General features: G+C 39.5%; 1 protein-coding gene across 1 annotated transcript in view; it reads left to right on the top strand.

Annotated features, from left to right (window-relative positions):
* LOC124780155 (Down syndrome cell adhesion molecule-like protein Dscam2) overlaps positions 1-26,494 on the top strand; it is a 436,971-nt gene that overhangs the window by 329,261 nt on the left and 81,216 nt on the right. Inside the window, exons 25-27 of the mRNA XM_047253760.1 lie at positions 12,598-12,774; positions 18,693-18,881; positions 25,502-25,687. Coding sequence (XP_047109716.1) covers positions 12,598-12,774; positions 18,693-18,881; positions 25,502-25,687 — 552 coding nt within the window. The remainder of the gene's footprint in view (positions 1-12,597; positions 12,775-18,692; positions 18,882-25,501; positions 25,688-26,494) is intronic.

Genomic DNA, 26,494 nt, shown 5'->3' with positions numbered 1-26,494 from the left:
TGTTGTGGCTGTTATGACTGTGTTGCATGCTGTTCGTTCTACACATTACCCATCCATCGGATCACAGTTATAACACTTTCCAGCAACTAATCACTATGTTTAACTGCTGAATCCACCAATCCCTCTTCACCTATTGCTCCCATCAGAATTTTATGTTTCCTCCTTTTTTCCCACGTGACAATATCTTATGCATGATCAAATATACATGCACCACAAAACCATCCTATTTCTCCCAGCACATTTTCTTCTGTCTCATTCACTCCCTGAACTCATGCTATATTACCCAGTTCCTCTTATAACAACCCAACATTTTCACTCACCCATTTCCCATTTTCTAATACCATACCTACCAAAATGGACCACTGCTTCATCTTTCTGCACCAGTTCAGGGAAGTATCTGTTTCCCTGGTTAAAGCCCAGTCCCACATCATGTTCCTTAAATGCTGTCTAACCCATAGAACCTCCCTCATTAAAACTTCATAGCACCCCAACACTGCCTAGCTGACCTCTTCAATTTACCACATCCTCCAAAACTCCTTCCCAACACTGCACAAAACCCAGAACCAAAGCAAAGCCAAAACACTGTTGTTAACATTTCCACCACAAACCCTCAGTCCCACAGAAGTTTTATTCCTATCCAAAGACATTACCTTCAGCCCTACACCCAAGTTTAACCATGCTGAACTTGTCTAATTCCTACTCTCTTCCCTGTTCATGCCCTTATTGCTACTAATCCCTCCAATCACAGCCACTGAACCTTGCCTCTCCCTGTTTATACCTAAAGTTAACTGTGACCTTCCCCCACCCCCCACCTAACCACCCCTTGGTCATCTTCCAAGAATTTCTTACCTCCAACTAGACATCACCATCCTTCCCCAGCTCCCTTCATAAAAACACCAACCTTTCAGCAGAAGAAAGAACAGCCTCACGCAGCCCCTAAACAGATCCAACATAATCATCCTATCCGCAGGTTGCACCACCATTACTAGGAATCACAGTGACTATCTGACAGAAGTCCTCTACCAATTGTCTGACACCTCCACATATAAACTCTGCCATAGTGATCCCATGCCAGAAGCCCAACATCGTCTCCAGTTGCTATGTGCTGCTGCTGTTGTGGTCTTCAGTCCAGAGACTGGTTTGATGTTGCTCTCCATGCTACTCTATCCTGTACATCCTTCAGAATCTGTTTAGTGTACTCATCCCTTGATCTCCCTCTATGATTTTTACCCTCCACACTGCCCTCCAATACTAAAATGGTGATCCGTTGATGCCTCAGAACATGTCCTACCAACCGATCCCTTCTTCTAGTCAAGTTGTGCCACAAATGTCTCTTCTCCCCAATTCTATTCAATACCTCCTCATTAGTTATGTGATCTACCCATCTAATCTTCAGCATTCTTCTGTAGCACCACATTTCCCAAGCTTCTATTCCCTTCTTGTCCAAACTACTTATTGTCCATGTTTCATTTCCATACATGGCTACACTTCACACAAATACTTTCAAAAACGACTTTCTGACACTTAAATCTATACTCGATGTTAACAAATTTCTCTTCTTCAGAAACGCTTTCCTTGCCATTGCCAGTCTACATTTTATATCCCCTCTACTTCGACCATCATCAGTTATTTTGCTTCCCAAATAGCAAAACTCCTTTACTACTTTAAGTGTCTCATTTTCTAATCTAATTCCCTCAGCATCACCCAAGTTAACTCGACTACATTCCATTATCTTCGTTTTGCTTTTGTTGATGTTCACCTTATATCCTCCTTTCAAGACACTGTCCATTCCATTCAACTGCTCTTCCAAGTCCTTTGCTGTCTCTGACAGAATTACAATGTCATCGGTAAATTTTAAAGTTATAATTTCTTCTCTATGGATTTTAATTCCTACTCCGAATTTTTCTTTTGTTTCCTTTACTGCTTGCTCAATATACAGATTGAATAACATTGGGGGTAGGCTACAACCCTGTCTCACTCCCTTCCCAACCACGGCTTCCCTTTCATGTCCCTCGAGTCTTATAACTGCCATCTGATTTCTGTACAAATTGTAAATAGCCTTTTTCTCCCTGTATTTTATCCCTGCCACCTTCAGAATTTATAGAGAGTATTCCAGTCAACATTGTCAAAAGCTTTCTCTAAGTCTACGAATGCTAGAAATGTAGGTTTGCCTTTCCTTAATCTATTTTCTAAGATAAGTTGTAGGGTCATTATTGCCCCACATGTTCCAACATTTCTGTGGAATCGAAAAGTGATCTTCCCAAAGGTCGGCTTCTACCAGTTTCTCCATTCGTCTGTAAAGAATTTGTGTTAGTATTTTGCATCTGTGGCTTATTAAACTGATAGTTTGGTAATTTTCACATCTGTCAACACCTGCTTTCTTTGTGATTGGAATTATTATATTCTTCTTGAAGTCTGAGGTTATTTCACGTGCCTCATACAACTTGCTCACTAAAAGGTAGAGTTTTGTTGGGCCTGGCTCTCACAAGGCTGTCATTAGTTCTAATGGGATATTGTCTACTCCCGGGCCTTGTTTTGACTTATATCTTCCAGTGCTCTGTCAAACTCTTCATGCAGTATCATATCTCCCATTTCATCTTCATCTACATTCTCTTCCATTTCTGTAATATTGTCCTCAAGAACATCACCCTTGTATAGACCCTCTATATCCTCCTTACACCTTTCTGTTTTCCCTTCTTTGCTTAGTACTGAGTTTCCATCTGTGCTCTTGATATTCATGCAAGTCGTCCTCTTTTCTCCAAAGGTGTCTTTAATTTTCCTGTAGGCGGTATCTATCTTACCCTTAGTGATATGTGCCTCTACATCCTTGCATTTGTCCTCTAGCCATCCCTGCTTGGCCATTTTGCACTTCCTGTCAGTCTCATTTTTGAGACATTTGTATTGCTTTTCGCCTGCTTCATTTACTGCATTTTTGTATTTTCTCCTTTCATCAATTAAATTCAATATCTCTTCTGTTACCCAAGGATTTCTATTAGTCCTCGTCTTTTTACCTACTTGATCCTCTGCTACCTTCACTATTTCATCTCTCAAAGCTACCCATTCTTCTTCTACTGTATTTCTTTCCCCCATTCTTGTCAATTGTTCCCAAATGCTCTCTCTGAAGCTCTCTACAACCTCTGGTTCTTTCAGTTCATCCAGGTCCCATCTCCTCAGTTTCCCGTCTTTTTGCAATTTCTTCAGTTTTAATCTGTAGTTCATAACCAATAGATTGTGGTCAGAGTCCACATCTGCCCCTGGAAATGTCTTACAATTTAAAATCTGGTTCCTGAATCTCTGTCTTACCATTATATAATCTATCTGATACCTTCCAGTATCTGCAGGCTTCTTCCATGTATACAACCTTCTTTTATGATTCTTGAACCAAGTGTTAGCTATGATTAAGTTATGCTCTGTGCAAAATTCTACCAGGCGGCTTCCTCTTTCATTCCTTACTCCCATTCCATATTCACCTACTATGTTTCCTTCTCTTCCTTTCCCTACTGTCGACTTCCAGTCATCCATGACTATTAAATGTTTGTCTCCCTTCATTATCTGAATAATTTCTTTTATCTCATTGCTATGTGAAATGTGTTTTACTCATCTCATAACCTACAAAATTTCAGAACATATGTCTGATGTACAGGAGACATGTCAAGGTTACAATTTGCTTACTTAAAATTTTGTCACACTTACAATAATACTTTGTGGAGCATTTACTTGCAATTTGTCAAACTTACAGTATTTACATCTGCTATAACTATCATAAATTTTTATTCCATTTTAGGGATCAAGCTCAAAGTATCACTTTCTCCTTCATGAAATCTTCCACAGAGCAGTAGCATCATTCAGTTAGAAACTCATGTATCTTAATTTTTAAAATATTTATCTTCATATTCATTATGTCACACCCTTTTATTGTGCAGAGCACATGTTGTGAATGATTCTTTTTTGAAACTCTAAAATTCATGTAACATTTCCCGAGTTTCCCCAAAAAATTATTCCATATCGAATAATCAATTCAAAGTAGCTGTAATATGCTATTTTCCTGGTGGCCATATCAGTGGCACAGGCTAAAATTTCCATTGCAAATGCAAGGCTGTTTAATTCGTTTGCTAGATATTCTATATGAGAATTCCAACTCAAAGATCTGGCAAAGTCTATTCCCAGGAACCTGACTGAGTCAAGTTCTTCCAATTTTTGATTGTTGTGAGTGACACAGATTTCTTCAGTTTTTTGAATGTTTGGTTTTAAAACTCATCACGTGGGTTTTTGAAATGTTTAGCCTTAAGCCATTTTGACTGAACCATGTTTCCAGGCTACTTAATGTATTCATGACACTCTGCGGCATATTGTCAGAATTTTCATTTTAAACTAGGGCAGAAGTATCATCTGCAAACAAGGTTAAATGAGTATTTATGTTGAGGGGCAAGTAATTTACATAGAACAGGAATAAAAAGGGTCCAAGGATGAGCCTTGAGGAACACCTTGTGACACAGTTTTCCACTCTGAGAAGTGATCTGCTCCATTTGATGTGATTACTACCCTTTTGTTTCCTCTCCAAGAGATATGATTCAAACCATTTCAAAGCAACATCCCTTATTCCGTACCTGTTGAGTTTGAAAAGCATCAGGGCATGGTTTACAGAGTTGAATGCTTTTGTAAGATCACAGAATATTTCTGTGACCTTAGCTTTCCGCCGTGCGGTTCTAGGCGCTCCAGTCTGGAACCGCGAGACCGCTACGGTTGCAGGTTCGAATCCTGCCTCGGGCATGGATGTGTGTGATGTCCTTAGGATAGTTAGGTTTAAGTAGTTCTAAGTTCTAGGGGACTGATGACCTCAGAAGTTAAGTCCCATAGTGCTCAGAGCCATTTGAACCATTAGCTTTCCTATCTAGTGATGAAGTAATTTCTTTGATAAACTCATTTATCACATCTACTGTGTTTTTGCCTTTTTGGAAGCCAAATTGGCTATGTGAAATGATATCATTCTGTATGATGAAGCTTTGTATCTGTAAAGCAGCAATTTTTTCAAATATTTTTGATATCACAGGGACTATAGAGATGGGGCAATAATTTCCCATATCATCTTTTGAACCTTTTTTAAACAATGGTTTAACTTCTGTGTATTTCAAGAGATCAGAGAAGTAACCTTCTTCAAAGGATTCATTTATTATGAGAGAGAGAGAGAGAGAGAGAGAGAGAGAGGATGAGCTGTTATGCTGTATAGTTTTTTAATTATTTTGGTGGGTATCCCATCCCTGCCAGCAAAGTTTTTGTCTTTTAAGGAGAGTATGACATTTTCAACAAATTTTGCTGAGACTGTGCTGAATTTTTTGAGACATTCACTGGTATTGCCCTTTAACCCAAAACCATTTACTTTCTGCTCATAATTTGCTATGTCTAAATCAGATTTTGCTACATTTATGACGTACTCATTGAAGCATTCAGATATTTGAGCTGGATTTACAACCAATTTTTCCTTAAGTTTGATTTCTGAAATGTTTTGTTTATGATTTTGGACACCTAAATCAGACTTAACTACAGACCATACAGCCCTTTTTTTTTTGTTTTTCTGCCCTAGAATGAATTTGTGTTTGCCATTTGTTTTGAAGCTTTCCTAAATTTTTTAAAAATAATTTTATAGTTTCTAACATATTTTACAAAATCGGGATCTTTGTTGTACTTCAGTTGATTGTGTAGCTTCCTTTTCCTCTCACTTAACATTTTTATTCCTGGTGTGATCCATCTTATCTTACTTGATGTTTTGTTGCAATATGATCTGGGTGGGAAAGCTTCATTAAATACTTCAAGAAAACTATTTAAGAATGTACTTAAGTTATCATTTGTTGAACCACCATCCCCAAAACACCAATTAACTTTACTTAGTTTCTCACAGAATATTACAATATTTGTTTTACTGAAACTTCTTTTCAAAGTAGTAATTTGTTACAATGTTATCAGTGCATGTTGCTGAGCGAATATTTTCTCTGGTGAACTCCAAAAAATTTAGTTTAAAACCAGACTTTTTAATTGAATCAATAAATGTTGTTGATTTTTTATTGTCATTTGCAGTGTTTATATTAAAAATCTGGTGCTATTATGATTTTTTTCCTTCTTTTCTTTCTTTGGCTTATTTAGCAAGCACTGGAATTTAGAGAGGAATGGTGTGACTAAAGCCCTTTCCAAAATTCTATAAATTGAAATGATCAACATATTAAAGTCTTTAAGCTCTATGAAACAACTTTTTAATATGCACTCTTGATTTAAACAATTAAAATCTGTTTTCACTTCATAGCTTACAGAAGAGTCCAGGAGTATATAGCAACTTCTGTGAGATTTTTTCTCCCTGCAATAGCTGGTAGCAACATTGAAGTTTTCAATTTTATTTAAAATATTTATTGTGTTACAGCTAAGCCTAAAATAATTTATATGTTTTCACATTCTGAGAGAAGAATTTGTAACTCATTGAGTTTGTAGCTTAGGCTGCTAGGAGATTTAGAACTTAAGCCATTTATATTCCAGTGCGTCAAATAAGAAGTTTTTTAAAAACAAAGATGATGTGACTTACCATAGGAAAGCGCTGGCAGGTCGATAGAAACACAAACAGACACATACATACACACAAAATTCAAGCTTTTGCAACAAACTGTTGCCTCATCAGGAAAGAGGCAAGGAGAGGGAAAGACGAAAGGAAGTGGGTTTTAAGGGAGAGGGTAAGGAGTCATTCCAATCCCGGGAGCGGAAAGACTTACCTTAGGGGGAAAAAAGGACAGATATACACTCACACACATATCCATCCACACATATACAGACACAAGCAGACATATTTAAAGACAAAGAGTTTGGGCAGAGATGTCAGTCGAGACGGAAGTGCAGAGGCAAAGATGATGTTGATTGACAGGTGAGGTACGAGTGGCGGCAACTTGAAATTAGCGGAGATTGAGGCCTGGTGGGTAACGGGAAGAGAGGATATATTGAAGAGCAAGTTCCCATCTCCGGAGTTCGGATAGGTTGGTGTTGGTGGGAAGTATCCAGATAACCCGGACGGTGTAACACTGTGCCAAGATGTGCTGGCCGTGCACCAAGGCATGTTTAGCCACGGGTGATCCTCATTACCAACAAACACTGTCTGCCTGTGTCCATTCATGCGAATGGACAGTTTGTTGCTGGTCATTCCCACATAGAATGCATCACAGTGTAGGCAGGTCAGTTGGTAAATCACGTGGGTGCTTTCACATGTGGCTCTGCCTTTGATCGTGTACACCTTCCGGGTTACAGGACTGGAGTAGGTGGTGGTGGGAGGGTGCATGGGACAGGTTTTACACTGGGGCGGTTACAGGGATAGGAGCCAGAGGGTAGGGAAGGTGGTTTGGGGATTTCATAGGGAGGAACTAAGAGGTTACGAAGGTTAGGTGGACGGCGGAAAGACACTCTTGGTGGAGTGGGGAGGATTTCATGAAGGATGGATCTCATTTCAGGGCAGGATTTGAGGAAGTCGTATCCCTACTGGAGAGCCACATTCAGAGTCTGGTCCAGTCCCGGAAAGTATCCTGTCACAAGTGGGGCACTTTTGTGGTTCTTCTGTGGGAGGTTCTGGGTTTGAGAGGATGAGGAAGTGGCTCTGGTTATTTGCTTCTATACCAGGTCAGGAGGGTAGTTGCGGGATGCGAAAGCTGTTGTCAGGTTGTTGGTGTAATGCTTCAGGGATTCCGGACTGGAGCAGATTCGTTTGCCACGAAGACCTAGGCTGTAGGGAAGGGACCATTTGATGTGGAATGGATGGCAGCTGTCGTAATGGAGGTACTGTTGCTTGTTGGTGGGTTTGATGTGGACGGAAGTGTGAAGCTGGCCATTGGACAGGTGGAGGTCAACATCAAGGAAAGTGGCATGGGATTTGGAGTAGGACCAGGTGAATCTGATGGAACCAAAGGAGTTGAGGTTGGAGAGGAAATTCTGGAGTTCTTCTTCACTGTGAGTCCAGATCATGAAGATGTCATCAATAAATCTGTACCAAACTTTGGGTTGGCAGGCCTGGGTAACCAAGAAGGCTTCCTCTAAGCAACCCATGAATAGGTTGGCGTATGGAGGGGCCATCCTGGTACCCATGGCTGTTCCCTTTAATTGTTGGTATGTCTGGCCTTCAAAAGTGAAGAAGTTGTGGGTCAGGATGAAGCTGGCTAAGGTAATGAGGAAAGAGGTTTTAGGTAGGGTGGCAGGTGATCGGCGTGAAAGGAAGTGCTCCAGTCCGGAATCCCTGAAGCATTACACCAACAACCTGACAACAGCTTTCGCATCCCGCAACTACCCTCCCGACCTCATACACAAGCAAATTACCAGAGCCACTTCCTCATCCCCTCAAACCCAGAACCTCCCACAAAAGAACCCCAAAAGTGCCCCATTTCTGACAGGATACTTTCCGGGACTGGATCAGAATCTGAGTGTGGCTCTCCAGCAGGGATACGACTTCCTCAAATCCTGCCCTGAAATGAGATCCATCCTTCATGAAATCCTCCCCACTCCACAAAGAGTCTCTTTCCGCCATCCACCTAACCTTCGTAACCTCTTGGTTCATCCCTATGAAATCCCCAAACCACCTTCCCTACCCTCTGGCTCCTATCCCTGTAACTGCCCCCGGTGTAAAACCTGTCCCATGCACCCTCCCACCACCACCTACTCCAGTCCTGTAACCCGGAAGGTGTACACGATCAAAGGCAGAGCCACATGTGAAAGCACCCACATGATTTACCAACTGACCTGCCTACACTGTGATGCATTCTATGTGGGAATGACCAGCAACAAACTGTCCATTCGCATGAATGGACACAGGCAGACAGTGTTTGTTGGTAATGAGGATCACCCTGTGGCTAAACATGCCTTGGTGCACGGCCAGCACATCTTGGCACAGTGTTACACTGTCCAGGTTATCTGGATACTTCCCACCAACACCAACCTATCCGAACTCCGGAGATGGGAACTTGCTCTTCAATATATCCTCTCTTCCCATTACCCACCAGGCCTCAATCTCCGCTAATTTCAAGTTGCCGCCACTCGTACCTCACCTGTCATTCAACATCATCTTTGCCTCTGCACTTCCGCCTCGACTGACATCTCTGCCCAAACTCTTTGTCTTTAAATATGTCTGCTTGTGTCTGTATACGTGTGGATGGATCTGTGTGTGTGTGCGAGTGTATACCCGTCCTTTTTTCCCCCTAAGGTAAGTCTTTCCGCTCCCGGGATTGGAATGACTCCTTACCCTCTCCCTTAAATCCCACTTCCTTTCGTCTTTCCCTCTCCTTCCCTCTTTCCTGATGAGGCAACAGTTTGTTGCAAAAGCTTGAATTTTGTGTGTATGTATGTGTCTGTTTGTGTTTCTATTGACCTGCCAGCACTTTCCTATGGTAAGTCACATCATCTTTGTTTTTAAATATATTTTTCCCGCGTGGAATGTTTCCCTCTATTATATAAATAAGAAGTTTTGCTTGTTTTAATGGAGGAGGGATAGCATGGTATGGGTGGGGAGAGAGAAAAGCATTGTCTGGTAGAGCATGCATAGACTAGAAGGTAGCAGGACAAGGCTGCTAGGGTCAGTGTCAGGAGTCAGTGGAGGATGGAGGGAAGAGGGGCAGTGGGGAGCAGGAAAGGAAAAAGACTGGTGGGTGCATTGGCAGAGAGCACCACACAATGAGAATGAGTGGACATGAATGGGAAGATGATAGCAGAGAGGGTGTGGGAACTTTTGGGTGGAGGGTGGGGGGACAGTGGGTTACTGCTGGTTGCGACCGGGAAAACTTAGGGAGCACAGAATGTGTTGTAAAAATAACTTCCATTGGCATAGTTCAGAAAACCTATGATTGAGGGGAGGATCCTGATTGCCTGGGTTGTGGAACAGCCATGAAATCAAGCATGTTACTTTCAGCTGCTTGTTGTGCCAAGGGTGGTCCATTTTACTGTTGCCCACAGTATGACACTGACTATTCACCCTGATGGACAGCTGGTTGGTAGTCATACGAGTACCAATATAAAAATTATATATAAAAACAAAGATGAGGTGACTTACCGAACAAAAGCGCTGGCAGGTCGATAGACACACAAACAAACACAAACATACACACAAAATTCAAGCTTTCGCAACAAACTGTTGCCTCATCAGGAAAGAGGGAAGGAGAGGGGAAGACGAAAGGAAGTGGGTTTTAAAGGAGAGGGTAAGGAGTCATTCCAATCTCGGGAGCGGAAAGACTTACCTTAGGGGGAAAAAAGGACACGTATACACTCGCACACACGCACATATCCATCCACACATACAGACACAAGCAGACATATACCAATATAAAAAGCAGCACAATGACTGCAGCAGAGCTGGTATAGAACATGGTTGCTTTCATAGGTGGCTCAGCTTCTGATGGTGTAGGGTAAGCCTTTTCCATGGCTGGAATAGGCAGTGCTGGGTGGGTTGATTGGGGTGGTCTCACAGGGATATTATCCCTGTGGCAAGGTATTGGGATTGGGAATGACATAAGGATGGACTAGGCTGTTGCACAGAATCTTGCATAGGATGTCACTCATTTCAAGGCATGATGAAAGATAATTAAAGCCCTTACAAAGGATGTGGTTCAGTTGTTCCAGTCCAAGATGGTATTTGGTGATGAAGGGTGTGTGTTGGGATATGGCATGAAAAATCAGTCTAAGGACTAGGTCTGGGGTAATGCCTGTCTGTGAAGCCTTTGTGAGACATTCAGCAGAAAGGGCAAGGGATTCTTGTCACTGCAGATAAACTGTCGCTCAGTGGCCATGCTGTCTGGGATGGATTTTTTGCTGTGGAAGGGATTACAGCTGTTGAAATGTATGCACTGTTGGTGGTTTAATGTGGACAGAGGTGTGTATGGAGCCATTGGAGACGAGGAGATCATCATCCGGGAAAGTGGCACACTAGTTTGAGGACAAGGTGAATGAGGAATGAGAAAAGGGCATCTTGGCCATGAGTCCTGAGCATGAAGATATGATAAACCTGCACCACACCAGGGGTTTGGAGTTTTGGGGGAGCTAGAGAGTTTTTCTCTAGATGACCCATAAACCGGTTGCCATAGGAGGCTGCCATGTGGATGCCCATGACTGTTCCATGGATTTGTTTGTGTGCTTTCACCTCAAAGGGGAAAATGTTGTGTGTTAGGGTTAAGTTAGTAAAGTTTATGATGAGTGAGGTTATAAATTTGGTGCCTGAAAGACATTGGGAGAGTAGTGTTCAATAGTGACAAACCTGGTGTTGACAGAAGTGGCAACAACAGTGATGAGTAGGGACTCAGGAAATAAATGAGTGGGGATGGTGGGAAGACGGTGGAGAAAATGGTTGGTATCTTTGATGTGGGAGTCTAGATTTTTGGCATTTGGTGGAGGCACTGGTCAATTAGGGCCACATTCTTTCAGTCGGGGGACAATAAACAGCTACAATGGGGTATTCAGGATTGTAAGGTTTGTGTATTTTGGGGAGCATGTTGAAGTTGGGTATGCAGGGTGTCATAGGAGTGAGGAGAGAAATTTGTTCAGGGGAGGGCCTAAAGTTTTAAGCAGTGACTGGAAGTTACAGTGGACTTCTGGGATGGGATCACTCTGGCAGAGTTTTAACTGAATAGAACCAATGCAGTACTGTGAGATAATATAAGAATTGGGATATTTACTATGAAAAATGAAATAGACAATTCTGTTGTGTTCTGTCAGTTGTATGTATTGTATTCTGCAATATCTGAAACTCAATCTGTCTTATTACATCATGCATTTTTTGCACAGAAATGATGCAGGGCATTAAATGCTCCAACAGCCCAATGAGACATTTAATCTACAGTGCATGCAAGGTGAAGTTTAGGCCAGATTTGGTTCTTTGATGTTTTTGGAGTGCTTTTTGGTCCATGACTTTGGACCTCTCATTCAGGTTACCATGAACATGAAACAGAATATTTATTTAAACATTCTCTGAGAACAAGTCTTGCCCTTTGTCACATCTGTGTGATGAGTATGATGTGGACATTCCTGTGTTCCATGGTGACAGCAGCCATGTTAGCAATACTGCATGCATTCATGCATTCTTATTTGATAAACATCCTTTCACTCTATTTCACCTTGACTGGTCCACTAAATCACCCAATCTTAATCTCCTAGAAAACCTATGGGACTGTCTGGAGAAGTGATTGAAAAATACCAATCAGTACCCTCACAATTTGGTAGCTGTATGGGATCTAACCACAAATGAGTGATTTCAACTGAACATGGCATACTTGAAAGATTTTACATTCCTAATTGAGATGTCTATCAATGCTAGAAATGGTATCAGTGTGATGTGTGCTTGGGGTAACTAATTTTTTGTCTGAGATGCTTACTTTTCAGCTGCAGTTCATCAACCACTGATATTTCAAAGTGATGTATTTAAACCAGTACATAGTGCCTTATTTAATCATTTTTATTCACGACTGAAACTATCTCTTCTGGTGTTTGCATTTATGGGATTATCATATGAGATGTTCTTTTACTTCAATAATACAGTATTTATCTTTCTTTAATTACCCTCAACTAACAACAAATTTTCACTGTTGTCATTGTGATTTACAGCTCCAGCTCGTATTGCATCATTCTCTCAAGTTCTCAAAGTGCCACTGAAATCAAGTACAAGTCTTAGTTGCTTAGCTGTTGGCAACCCTACACCAAATATTCGGTGGCTTTATAAGAAGCGTGTACTTGAATCTGACTCAAGAACCAGAATACTGCAGGATTCGCTTCACATTATAAGTATGTGCTACAGAATATTTGCTCTACTCTAAATATGTTCCTAAACAAACTTCTATTTCATGATTTAATTATATACATGCATGCTTTCTACTGCTTCAAGTTCCACAGTAGTTGTGGTTATCACAAAGTAAATGGAAAAAAAAAGAAAAAAGAAAAAACAGGTTCCAAATTCACATAATTGTTGAAATGTTCTTAAATATTGTCTTCCAGTCATAAGTATAGTTTAAAATATGAAAGAAAATATTAGGTCTACAACTTTGATTCTGCCATTTTATCTCAAAGTTTGAGGCTTTATTGTGAAAAACTTACAACAAATTTGTAATTCAAAGTATTGGCCACCACTTGCCACACCTTTTTCCCATCTTTCAGGTAGCATAAAAATCCAGCAGCAGAAGAACTGAGCATCTTTTGAGCAGATCCATGAATTTCTCTAATTTTGCACTTATTCATATGACAAGAGATACTGGTTAGCCAGGCTGTGTACTACTGATCCAAAGATATGGTAGTCAGAGGGAGCAATGTTTGGTGAATACAGCGGGTGGGGTAGGACTTCCCATTTCAACATTTCCAAATATGTTTTGATGCAGTTTGTGACATGCAGCCAATCATTATCATGCTGCAAAATCACGTTCTCATGTCTAACACTGTATTGTGGCGACTTGTCTTTCAGTGCTTGGCCCAAACACATTGTTTCGATGATCTACTGTGACTGTTTCCATCAGTTTCAGTAGCTTCAAAAAGCTTCTCTCTTCCACTCCACCTCCATGCTGATCTTTGATGTCAAAATCATCATTCTTGAAGTGTTGAAACCATTCTCTGCACATTCTTTCACTAATAGGTGCTTCACCACAGGTCTTACCCCATATTTTAAGAGCCTCAGCTGCCGATTTCTTGATTTTAAGCAGAAAATTAAAACTTTCCACAAATAGTGAGAATTAGCCTCATAAGTTGATGTATTCAATTGAGGATAACTTTATGATGCAGTCACAAATTGACTAATGCTTTGATGGCGTTATGTTTACACATGTGTATTCTTATGGTGTGACACTTACCACCTACCGCCAGCACCACCACTTGCCTCTACTGCTATCTATTGCAAAATGGCAGAAGAAAGTGGTAGACCTAATAATTGGTACAGGCTATGGTGAAGCTAAGCGGTAACTTAAGAGTGTGGAACAGTTTGTCCAATAATGAAAACAATGGGTTTGACTCTGTATCTAAATATATATTCCACATAACACCACTGTATAATTAGCAGATGATGATTGTGGCCACTTCATGTAATTTTCCAGAAGCATGATGATTTTGCTAAATGGCAACAAACAATAGAAAACAATCCCTGATATGATAAGCAGCAAAAAAGTCATATAAACAGATGACCAGAATTGCATTCCAAGGAAATGATATTAGAATATGGACAGATACAGTCCTCTATCCCTCACTGAACATATATAGGATGATTTTCCTAAATGGAGGCAAACCCTCAGAGGATAAGGAGGAAGAAAGGTCATATATGCTTACGTGCTTTCTAAAAGAGGGACACCCATTTTAAATTGGAGATAAAAGATCTATGATAGTGAGCCACATCAGTACCTGGCAGATGGCCCATCAGCTTGGAGTAAGCCAGATGACCATGTGGACCATGGAACAACAAGTGCTACTGTCCATATTAGTTACAACATGTGCAGACCTTATTTATCAATGGACTTGCCTCTACAGAAATGTTTTGTTACTGGTTCATCACATAGGCCACTATGCTGCTAGGATTTCTGTCAAATATCCTATTCACAGATGAGGCTACCTATACGATATCTCAACCTTCACTACACCCACCTGTGGGCTACAGGGAACAAGCAGCAATCAATCAGCACTGGTTCAGCCTCAATGTGTGGACAAAGATGATTGGTGATCATCTCATGGGACCAGTCATCCTGCCGCAGTGCCTCACAGGTGAGGCATAACTGTGGTTTCTGTAGGCGACCCTGCCTCCCCTGCTGGAAGATGTGGCTTTGGTAGTATAAAGTGTAATGTGGCTACTACTCTAGCTCACTGCCCTCTTGGTCATGGAGCTAAAACACAAGTACAGGCAGAACATTCCCACTTGCCAAAACTGTTGTCACATGTGCTTTCAATCACTGAAATTTGCATCATCAAAGATCTTTTTATCTTCACCTTCAAGTGGGTGTACCTTTGTTGGAATATATTTATTGCAATATGTCTATAATTAAGGCCTTCTTTGTTCATTATCCTCTCAGGAATTATTTCGTGCAGTTTGTCGTAATTCAGCAAAATCACTCTGTACGTATGGAATGAGGGATACATGACTGTGTGTGCTTCTGTATGTATTCCAATCTCATTCAGTTTCATCTTAAAAGATGCATTGGAAGAGAGAGAGAGAGAGAGAGAGGGGGGGGGGGGGGGTTGAACTAAAGGAATCCTAAGATTTCTACGTAGGGCTCCAATTAATAACTGCAGGATTTTCTCTCTTCTGTTATGAGAATTGCATCTGTCATTTTAGATAACAAACCATTCATTGTCTTTGTATGAATACAGTGTAACTATGTAACAATGTTACCCAGCAATAATTTATTACCATGCAAAATAGTGTCACCAAAGAACAATCTCGTGCTGGAGCTTATTTTATACCTGTAATTGATTATAGTTATTAAGAGTAACATTGGCATTTACCCACTTTCTTTGGGTGTGCCTGCAATTACCTTCATTTCTGATGAACAATGCCTATTGAGAACTGCTTTCTGCCTCTTTTGTTTGTATAAATCTGTGGATCAATCACATACATTGAAAGACAATGTTCATAACACATATCATGGTACCAGCTAATGCTGTGGTACAGTGTTGAACTTCATTCTACATGAATAGAGAATCTATCAGTTTAGTATCTGTCCAAAATTTGTATGATTTTATGAGGTGTGATTGGAAAATTTTAAGAATGGTTCCACTACTGCTTACTGTTTTGGTGGGCAGGTACAAGGAGGGTGAGGACTGAGTCATTGCCTTGTCCTTGAATGCCCTCTGACAGGAAACTGTGTTTCCTTTATTCAGTTCATTGTGGCAGCTGGTTGAGTGCAGGTCTGTTAGGGCTTGTTGCCGGATTTTGTCTGTGTGAAGATGGACGTAAAAACAGAGCAACAATTTTGTTTTAAAACAGGGAAATCAGCTTCTGAGACTTACAAACTATTAAAAACAGCTTTTGGAGATAATTGTCTGAGCCAGTCAAATGTTTTTATCTGGTTCAACAGATTTAAAAATAATTTTAAGATGAACCATGGTCCAGCCGTCCTTCCACCTTAAAAACAAATGAAAATGTTGTAAAAGTTCGTGACTTAGTGTGCTCTGATCATATGGAGATGGCTGATGAACTTAATTTAAGTTTTTATGCAGTTCAGTCAATTTTAACTGAAGATCGAGTGTCCGCAAAATTCATTCCAAAAGTGTTGTCAAGTGACCAGAGACAATACCAACTTGAAGTGCACCAAGATCTGATTAAGCAGACTAAAAATGGCCCAGATTTCTTAAATAGGGTAATTACAGGTAACAAATCGTGGGTATATAAATATGATCTTGAAACGAAAGTGCAGTCTTCACAGTGGAAGACTCCAGGTTCACCATGACCAAAAAAAGCGTGACAAAGTTGGTCAAAGGTGAAGACAGTGTTGATGAATTTTTTCGATTCTACCAGCATTGTGCATCATGAATTTGCCCCTGGAGGATAGACAATTAACGAGTAATACTACAAATGTGTCCTTGAGCTTTTGTGCAAAAAGGTGCGGAAGAAAAGGCCTGCATTGTGGAAAGACAGGAGTTGGGTGCTACAACATGACAATGCTTCGGCTCATCGTGCCTTCTCCATCATTGTATTTTTGACCAAATTCAACATTCTTGTGCCTCCACAACTGCCATATTCCCCTGATTTGGCCCCTGTGGACTTCTACCTGTTTCCTAAACTAAAATTTTCACTGAAAGGGAAGCAATTTGACTCGATTGAAGACATTCAGGTAAATACAGAGAGCGTCCTTAACACACTTCAAGAAAAAAATTTCTAGGAATGTTTCCAAAAGTGGAAACACCATTGGAGTTGGTATGTTCAGTCAGAAGGGGACTATTTTGAAGAAAATACATCACGGTAGCATGTAAGTACCACCTTTGTACAATTACAAGCCCATTTTTAAAACTTTCCAGTCACACCTCGTATATCTGGAAATAGGCAATTCCTACACCAATCTTGAGCTTTCAGCCAAAGCTTTTCATTATATTCAAATTTACAATATACGCCAGCATCCTGCATCATAGAATAATTCATGATACTGGAATACAATTTTGCACATTTACATCTTTCCTTTAAATCTTCTTATTAATAGGAGTAATCCACATTTCAAAAAAAATTAGATTAGAACATATTTTTTGATTATATTAGATTCAGTTTCATTCTGTGGACCCAAAAGTAATGTAATTCTCATGGTTGTGGAACTTGACAGAAAGTATAACATAGAAAAATATAGCAACATTGTGAAAAAGAAAGTTGCTACTCACCATATAGCGGAGATGCTGAGTTTCAAATAAGCACAACAAAAAGACTGTCACAAATATAGCTTTCGGACAGTAAGGCATCATCAAAATGAGATGACAAACCTACACATACATACTCACACAAATGCAACTCACACATAAACTGATAAAAAAAAAGAACATTTGAAAATAATATTCACTTCCCTGATTACATGTCTCCTCTTATATGTGACTGTTCTCTTTGCATAAGGTTTTTATCTTCTTTTGTGAAGAAATGGATTAACTGCTTGTCAATTCCATCAGGTCCTGAAACCTTGATATTCATAAGTTTTGATTGCTTTTAAACATCGTGAGTGCTCATTTCATTCCTAAATTTGGGAGTTTTTGACACACTAAGTAACTGACCCTAGGAACAGAGTTTTAAAGATTGATTCAGGTATTTCTATGAAAAACTTTGCAACACAAATGAGATGATAACGTAAAACTCACAGTACCACTGTAGATAAAAAAATTTTAACCTTTAAATGTCATACATATAACACATGCTCCTGTTCCTCAGTTTCGGTAATGACCTGAGTCCTAATGGTCACAATTTGCAGTTTGCACATGACACAATCTTGTTCTCCTTGATGAGGGTGGAGTTTAAGCAGTAAAGGTAACTGTTGTCCTATTTGATGAGGTCAAGACTTTGTTTTTCATAAATAAAATGAAAGTAAATAAGAGCAAAGCAGGCAACATATTCTTGGTTGTCCAGGTAAGCTGACAAGTCCATTTTTGTGCAAAAATGGACACATAATTTGAGTGGACATCAAAAAATGTACTATATCAAAAAATACCAAGGAAAGCAGAAGAATAAAATGCAAAGGAATGCAGCATAAGAACACAGGACCTCAGGGTGATATTCAAGACATTAATATTACAGGTTTTTAATATTAATAGTACACTGAATTGGCTAGAATGTGCCAAAAATTTGTGTAAGAATCTCTTTAAAGGATATTTTCATTCAGCTTTTCTTTTTAAGACTAACTGTGGTTACCCATAGCTGTTGATGAGCTCAAGAATTGCATTTAACTTCATTACTGTTAGAGGAACACAAACATGTCACATCATAGCTTCTGAACATGTTGTTTGAAGTACCTAAACAATGTATATGCTTAAATGTCTTGAAGTTACGTCATAACGAGTACTTTTGGTGTTTTCAGAGTTTATGACTTGCAGCTTTTATCCAAGATACGTAACTGGAAACACTTCATCATTCTACAACATGCTATAAAATAAAGAGTAGTCTTTTTGCATATGCACAATAATAATGTCTTCACTCTTATGAAATTACTTAATTTGCTTACTGTTATATAAATGAAGAAGACAATAGCTCGACATCTCTGTTTTAGAAATGGAAAAACTCAGTGAGGGGAACTATACCTGCATTGCAAAGAATCTCTTTGGCGAGGACCACATTACATACAAAATTATTGTGCTCTTGACACCTGACCCACCATTGCTTGAATCTACAGGCTCAGATCATAACAACATTGAACTCCAGTGGAGGTCTATCAAAGATGGAGGAACACCAATATTAGGTATGTGAAAGCAATGAATCTGTACACTGATGAGCCAATACATTATGACCACTTGCTTACTAGTGTACTGATCAACTTTGGAGTCAATACAAAAATGATTCTGCATGGCATGGGTTCAACAAGTTCTTGGTAGATTTTGACAGTTATATGACTTATATCTATGCACAGGTCACATAGTTTCTCATAAATTACAGGCCACTGATTCGTCAGTGTGGTGCTGATATCCAGGAGTGTCCATAGTCAAGGCATCAATGTGAGTCAACTATAATAATCCTCAAAAACTACTGTAGCAAGATTTTGCTCATATGACATGGACAGTTATCCTGCTGGAAGATGCCGTCAGTCATGGAAGACATCAAGTAGTCCACAATAATATTTACATACTCCACAACCATCATGGTGCTTTGACTACTACCACAGATTTTGTGGAAGCCCAGGCAAATGTTTCTCTCAGCATAATACTGACCCAACTGACCTACATGTCAATGGGACCTGCATGTTTTGTACATTCATTCACCTAGATGATGGCATGTCTAGACATGACCATCAACCTAGTGTAACAAGGAATTTGATATATCAGACCAGGTGACATGTTTCTTTTTATCCACAGTCCAGTCTCAATGATCCTATGTGCACTGAAATCACAATTTACAGTGTTGTTGGGTTAACTTGGGAACATGTATAGAGGTTGTCTGCTGTAATGACCTATGCTCAACAATGTGTGCTGAACACTGTGCTCTAAAACACTTGTGTCTGTACCAGTAAAGTAGCGTGGCATCAGCTCTGCCAGAGATCGTCACCTATCATGCTTTAAAGAGCAGACACGCCTCTGACTCCCACACTCTGTGATGAGCCATGGGTGCCCAATGCCTTGTCTCCCTACTTGTGTTTACTGTCCTTCAGCCACTTTCCATACATGCTCACGACAGTAGCATGCAAACAGCGACCAGCTTTGCTCTTTGAGAGGTGCTCATTCCCAAGTTCCAGGTCATAACAGTCAGTCACTTATGTCAGTGGATTTCCCCATTTGCAGCCTGCATCTTCACTAGAATGACTGCCCATGTACTTCTGCTCTATGTACATACTTTCCTAACCATGCCACATGCCTGTAACACCACCAGGCAGCATCAGTCTTGCAGTGGGGAGTGGTCATAATAATTTTGGCTTATCAATGTATGTGAAATAAATTGTTAAAGGATATTTACATCTTTGCGTATATCCATTATATTTGGCTACGCTGAATCAGTCATGTTACAGTACTTTAGTTTTATAATGGACAAAAATGATAGATTCTGTAACCTCAAAAATTATCTTTCATTTTACTGAAACAATGAGGAAGTATATTTTATTACATAAAATTTGCGTCTTTTCCTGCCAATATATTAAGTATGTATAAAATTTATCCATGATGAAGTTCATTCCATAATATACACTAATATAGGTGTGTGTGTGTTTTTTGTATTGAATAAACACTACATCCTCTGTCTTAGAGCAACATTTATTCTGTTGGTATGCCAAGAAATGACAGTCATTTAACTAAATAATATTAAAAAAAGTATTATAATGTTCAAATTATTTGAAACAACACACTTTTAGATACTTGATCAAAGATAATGGCTGTGAGATATTTTGATATTTGAGCAAAACTAGCTATGAGATACACTTAATTACTCTGTTAGATTATTTTATTGAATGAAACAAACTAACAATAATATTGCAAAGATTCTCAACTTGCTTTAAATGTTCATAAATGTACAACTGTGCACTTTACAAAATGAAAAAGAAAATGTAGTATATAAGAACCTCATTTATCCTAACGAGTTGGGACCAGATGCAACCTGAATTAATAAAAATATTCTATTAAATGCAAAAACTTTATTATGTACTGCAGTGTAGAAACATTTTATTTTGGCACCAACAAGAAACACTTTTTTGGCACTTGTACTCTACAGTTACTAGAGTCTGCTCACATTTATTTATTGAGGATGTGAGTAAGTTTCTTTTGTTCAAGAGCAGCACGCTCATGTAGACATTTCAATTCAGCTGGAGTTGTTTGTGGCTGATGTTCTACATAAATCATTAGTTCCTCCAGCTGTGCTGTTGACTCTGCATGCAGCATTATTTCTTGTCCTGAATCTCATTTTCATTGTCTACTTCACCTTTACTGTTGGTCTCTATGGTACAACGAGTGTAAATTTTGTCATAGGTCTCATGCCATAACCAGAATCACTATCATTTTGCAACCAAGTATCCACATCACTATCATCTGCATCTGAATGAGCATGAATGTTTACAAACATTTCAAGGAATTCAGAGGTGTTGACAACTTCACAGACTTCAACAGTGGAATCACAGCTAGCAGGCCATGCTGTTTGCCATGACTTCAGAATTGATAGTTACCAGAAGCTGGCATATGCCATGATGAACTTTTCATCTTTCTAACCAACCTTCGCTGTCTGTGAAGTTAGATTTATCATTCAGTTAAGGATCAACATCAGGTAGCTTGCTGTTTAAGTTTAACACTTTTTCGTACAGAACTGGACAGGATATGGAACTCATTGCTCTCTTTTTTCAATGAATCAAGTGAATAATGGTTCATCCAGTGTTTCATTTCTTGCTTCTTTCTTTATTGTACCATCGTTCTGCAAACTGACATCATTTTCAAACCGAAGTCTTCAATTTTTGCTTGGTTCTTCTTCCACTCTGACACAGTTGATGTCCTTGCACCGTACTCTGCAGCTATGTTTTTCAGAAGTTGTTCTTTATCTATTCAGTTCAGTGCTTCCAATTTTTTGTTCATCAAAACAACTACTTTCTTTTACGTTGAAACCATTTCACACAAGTCGACACAAAACACAAGAAAAAAAGAATAATGCTGATACAGCTTCTTAACTCTGTAAGGAACAGATCCACACTGGTCACAGTAAAGGCAGCCACTGGTGACAGTAAAGGCAACTGGAGTGTGGGAGTGGTGATCTCTATGCAGTGTGCAGTGCCAATCTCTATGCAGTGTGCAGTGCCAACATAGCATCTGTACATAATTATACCATATACCGAACATGCCAACCCTTTACTGCACATTAATACGTTAAAAAAATTCTGAATACACTGGAAGTTTGGATTAATGATGTTCTTGAGTATCCTGTGACTACAATATTAATGAGTCATAACTGAGATTGGGAAACTCATAGAAATAACTCTGTGCAACAACCTGCAGGAATAAAAAATTGAACAGTCACATAGATGCAGTCATAGGAGAAGTAGGAGACAGACGTTGATTCATACAATCTATCCTAGAATATTGTTGAAGTGTGTGTGACCCAACAGTGGATTTAAAGATATATAGAGAAATGCAGCACAGATTTATTTCACCCATAGGTAAGTGTCCTGGAGATGCAGAAGAAACTGAATTGGTAGACATTTGAAAAGAGACACAAACTATTCTGAGAAAGCCTATTTACAAAGTTTAAAACAATGGCTTTAAATGATAACTCTTGAGAATATCATACAACCTGCTAAGGTTCACTCCCACAGGGATTGTGAGGGCAAGGTTAGATTAGTTAGAACATACACAGAGCCATTTAAACAGTCCTCTTTCCTCCACCCCATATATGAATAGACCAGGAGGAAGCCTTAATAACTGGAACAAAGGGGATACCCTCTGTCAAGCATTTTTTGGTCGTTTGCAAAATATGAATATAGATATTGCTTTAGAAATGAGAAAAATCAGGAATACTTTCTTGTCGTGGCAACAGAAGCATCTTAAGCACATCATGATGCTGATGCCCATCTTTGCACTTCTTCTTGTACCAACAAAGGACCTATTTACATTTTAAAAGTTTCCACTCCTTTTAAATTAAGCATTTTCTATGTTACAACATTAGATGTTGCAGAATACAGTCTGTTCTAAGGTAGAAAATCTCACTAACTAAATAGGAAACTTAAGTGTTTCTTTGTGTTCTGACAGTACTAAGATTTGTAAATAAGCATTTCTCTTGGCAAACAACCCAGTCTGAACTAGAATCAATTGTCAACTAGTTTGCAAATCGTATGACTGCCTTAAATTAAGTGTTCTACAAGATTAATGCTACTGAAAACAATTCACACTATGACATACCTCCTTTGCTGCTGTTAAATATTTTCGTGGTTATAGTTTATGTTGACATTATGAAAAAACTATTATTGTATAGTAGGCAGTGTGTATTCAAGTGCAAGGAAGGTAACATCACAGAATAGTAAAAAGTTCACTTAGTTTTTTAAGGTGGCATCAAAGTACAAGGGAACTGATGACATCCATGATGTGAAATGATACAGCATGGAGATAATACTTACTCTGTGGTTTATTCACCATTCCACATAATATTTCACATTTATTTTCACAATGTGACAGTAAATATGAAAAGATGAAGCTTATAACTCACCACATGTTGCAAAGAGCTTCTCTAGGTGTTAACTCAAGCCATGTCAAAAACAGCCTATATGAGTCTGACCTGAAATGAAAACAGTCTTAACCCTACTGACTCAACTGCCACTAAATGTACGTTATATGAGACTTCTAAATGTTCCTTAAAACTTCCAGAACAATCCAAAGCAAAATGATATTAAGATAACTTCAGTTTTTTAAGATTGTATATCAGATTTAGTATACTGATTGTCTCTTGAAGAACTGTAATTATGTAACAATATTATGAAAGTTGCTACTCACCATATAGCGGAGATGCTGAGTCACAGAAAGGCACAACAAAAAGACTGTCGAAAAGTTAAGCTTTTAGCCAACAATGCCTTTGTCAGAAATAGACAACACACAGGCGCACACACACACACCACACACACACACACACACACACACACACACACACACACAAACGTAATTCATGTGCACATGACCACAGTCTCCGGCAGCTGCAGCACATTAAGGGAGAGGCAACCGGGTGGGGGTAAGGTGGGGCTGGGGCAGAGAGCAGGAGGGATAGCAGGGTAGGATTGGGGGATGGTAAAGTGCGGCTGGGAACATGCAGGGACGAGGTGAAGAGTAGTGTAGCTAGGTGCAGTCGGAAGGTTAGATGGGGGGGGGGGGGGGGCAGGAGAAGGGGAGGGGGGAGGGTTGTGGAAAAGGAGAGAAATAAAAAGTCTGGGTGCATTGGTGGAACAAAGGGCTGTGGAGTGCTGGAATGGGAACACATGTCATTATGTGAAGATTTTTAGTAATAATAGCTGATAACAAAGGTTACAAAATTTGCAAATACACTGATGAAAAAAATGCAACACCAAAAAATGGTAAATGTAGAATATTGAAATTCTGGAAATACATTTGTCTAGGTAATATATTTAAGTGATTAACATTGCAAGGTCGCATATTAATGTAACTGCAAGATAAGCTATTACAAATGTGAAATGTGGGTACATTAATAACCAATGTAACAGCAATAATGTTGACTGCAAGCATGCAAATACAAATGCATGAGTTGTACAGGTGCCAGATGTCAGTTTGGGGGTTTGAGTTCCACACCTGTTGCACTTTTTTCATTCAATACAGTGATGGTTAGTGCTGATTGTGGATGATGCTGGAGTTATTGTCTGATGGTGTCCAATATGTGCTCAATTGAAGATGTATCTGGTGATTGAGCAGACCAACACAACAAGTTCAACATTCTGTAGAGCATATTGGGTTACAACAGCGGTATGTGGGTGAACGTTATCCTATTGGAAAACACCCCCTGGATGCTGTTCATGAATGGCTGCAGAAAAGGTTGAATCAGCAGGTTTATGTACAAATTTGCAGTCAGAGTGCATGGGATAACCAAGAGAGTGCTCCCACTGTCATATGAAATCATATCCCAGACCATAACTCCAGGTGTAGATACAGTGTGTCTAGCATGTAGACAGGTTGATGGCACTGAGGCAAAATCAGCTTTCATCAGAAAACACAACAAACCTTCAACCTACACTCCAGTGAGCTCTTGCTTGACACCATGGAAGGCACAAACGGTGGTGGTTTGGGGTCAGTGCAATGCGTGCTACCTAAATTATAAAATTCCTACAAAATTACACACAGACAATGAAGCAATCCAAAAAGAAAATAAACACATCTTACATTCAAAAGTAGCTTTTTAGTATTTATGATGTTACATTGATAATCAAATAAATGTACTGTTGAAGTGAAATGGTGATATCCACAATGCATCAGCTTGAGGAATCAGCACATATCTCGACAACAGGCCAATCACTCAGATACTTAAGCACACAATGAAAAGGGTTTGGAGCTACTAGTGAAGAAGCATAATTGCTGTTGATGATTGACAAATTATTGGCAGAAATTTCTGCCATGTATCAATTTGATTAGCTGTGCTTCACAGAAGGTTAAAAAGAGTTTAATGCCATCTCATCTCTTTCAATGTACATGGAGACAAAAAAGGAGGAAATTTACAAGCCATGTAACTGACAAGGGTTTACAGTTGTTCTAGTAATATGGAAAACTGTTATTCCTATGAAAATAACTTTTGAAACTCACTCTGGCAATATGTATGTACTAGTGAAACACAGTCACTCCTATGATAACTATAAGTAGCAAGCCTAGTTGAATAGATTTGCAAAAGGTAAAAATACTTCCTTCCTTACAGGTTACTTGCTGAATTATAAACGAGACCATGGGAACTGGATAGAAGTTCAACTGGATGCTGAACAGAATTCTCTCATGCTACCAAATCTACAGTGTGGTACCACATATCATGCCTACATGATAGCATATAACAGAGTGGGAAACAGCCATCCTAGTGCTACAGTCACAATCAAGACAAAAGGAACAGGTAACTTATAAAACTTAATATGGAGTAATTGAGACATATATGTAGAGTAATCTCAGACATACAGCACTGTCTAGTACTTTCAGCATGTGTAGCAATTTAAACCTGCTACCAGTGCTGAAATGTGACAAAAAACACACTGCTGACGGGAGCAGCGATTTTAGTTGTGGTAGGTGGAGGAGATATGGAACAGTTGGGGGTTGGACGAAAACATAAAAACAGAGGCTTAAAAATAGTGCTGGATAGTATATGTAAGTGCAGGCAAGTGGTACTGCCTTCATAGTTGAGAGACGAGTGTGTCTGACTGCCATGTGGGGCACCTGGATTCAATTGAGATACTGCCAGGGAGTTTTTCTTTGTTAGCAGAGAGGAATGGGGTGCATTGTAAGAGGAGATCTAGAGGGAGGCATTATCCAACAGTGATGGCAGGGAGATTGATGGAAAGATGATATGTTTTATGTTTTAGAATAGGTTCATACCTGTGTAATTGAGAAAAGTTGTGGATGTGGGTGGGGGAATGGTGTAAAATCCATATGTGGGAGGCATTAGAATCAGCTACATTATGCTGGGCAGTATTTTCACCAACTCCCATCATCCTTTTAGCTATCATTTAGTGAAAACCTTTCAGTTAGATATTGGTTCATTGCCAAATGTATACATAACTCTTTGCAGTGGTTGTACTGAAGTTGATGGTTGATGTGCTAGCTTCAACATGTGGCACCTCTGATGGGGTATGGGGTAGATTAACAGCTGCCACCTCCAAACCAAAGGACTTCTCCTGAATGTTCTGCCCACTCATGTGCACCTCAT

The sequence above is a fragment of the Schistocerca piceifrons genome, chromosome 1 (genome assembly GCF_021461385.2).
Source record: "Schistocerca piceifrons isolate TAMUIC-IGC-003096 chromosome 1, iqSchPice1.1, whole genome shotgun sequence".
Lineage (NCBI taxonomy): Eukaryota > Metazoa > Arthropoda > Insecta > Orthoptera > Acrididae > Schistocerca > Schistocerca piceifrons.
The sequence above is the reverse complement of the archived record's forward strand: the minus strand, read 5'-3'. Positions and strand labels throughout refer to the sequence as shown.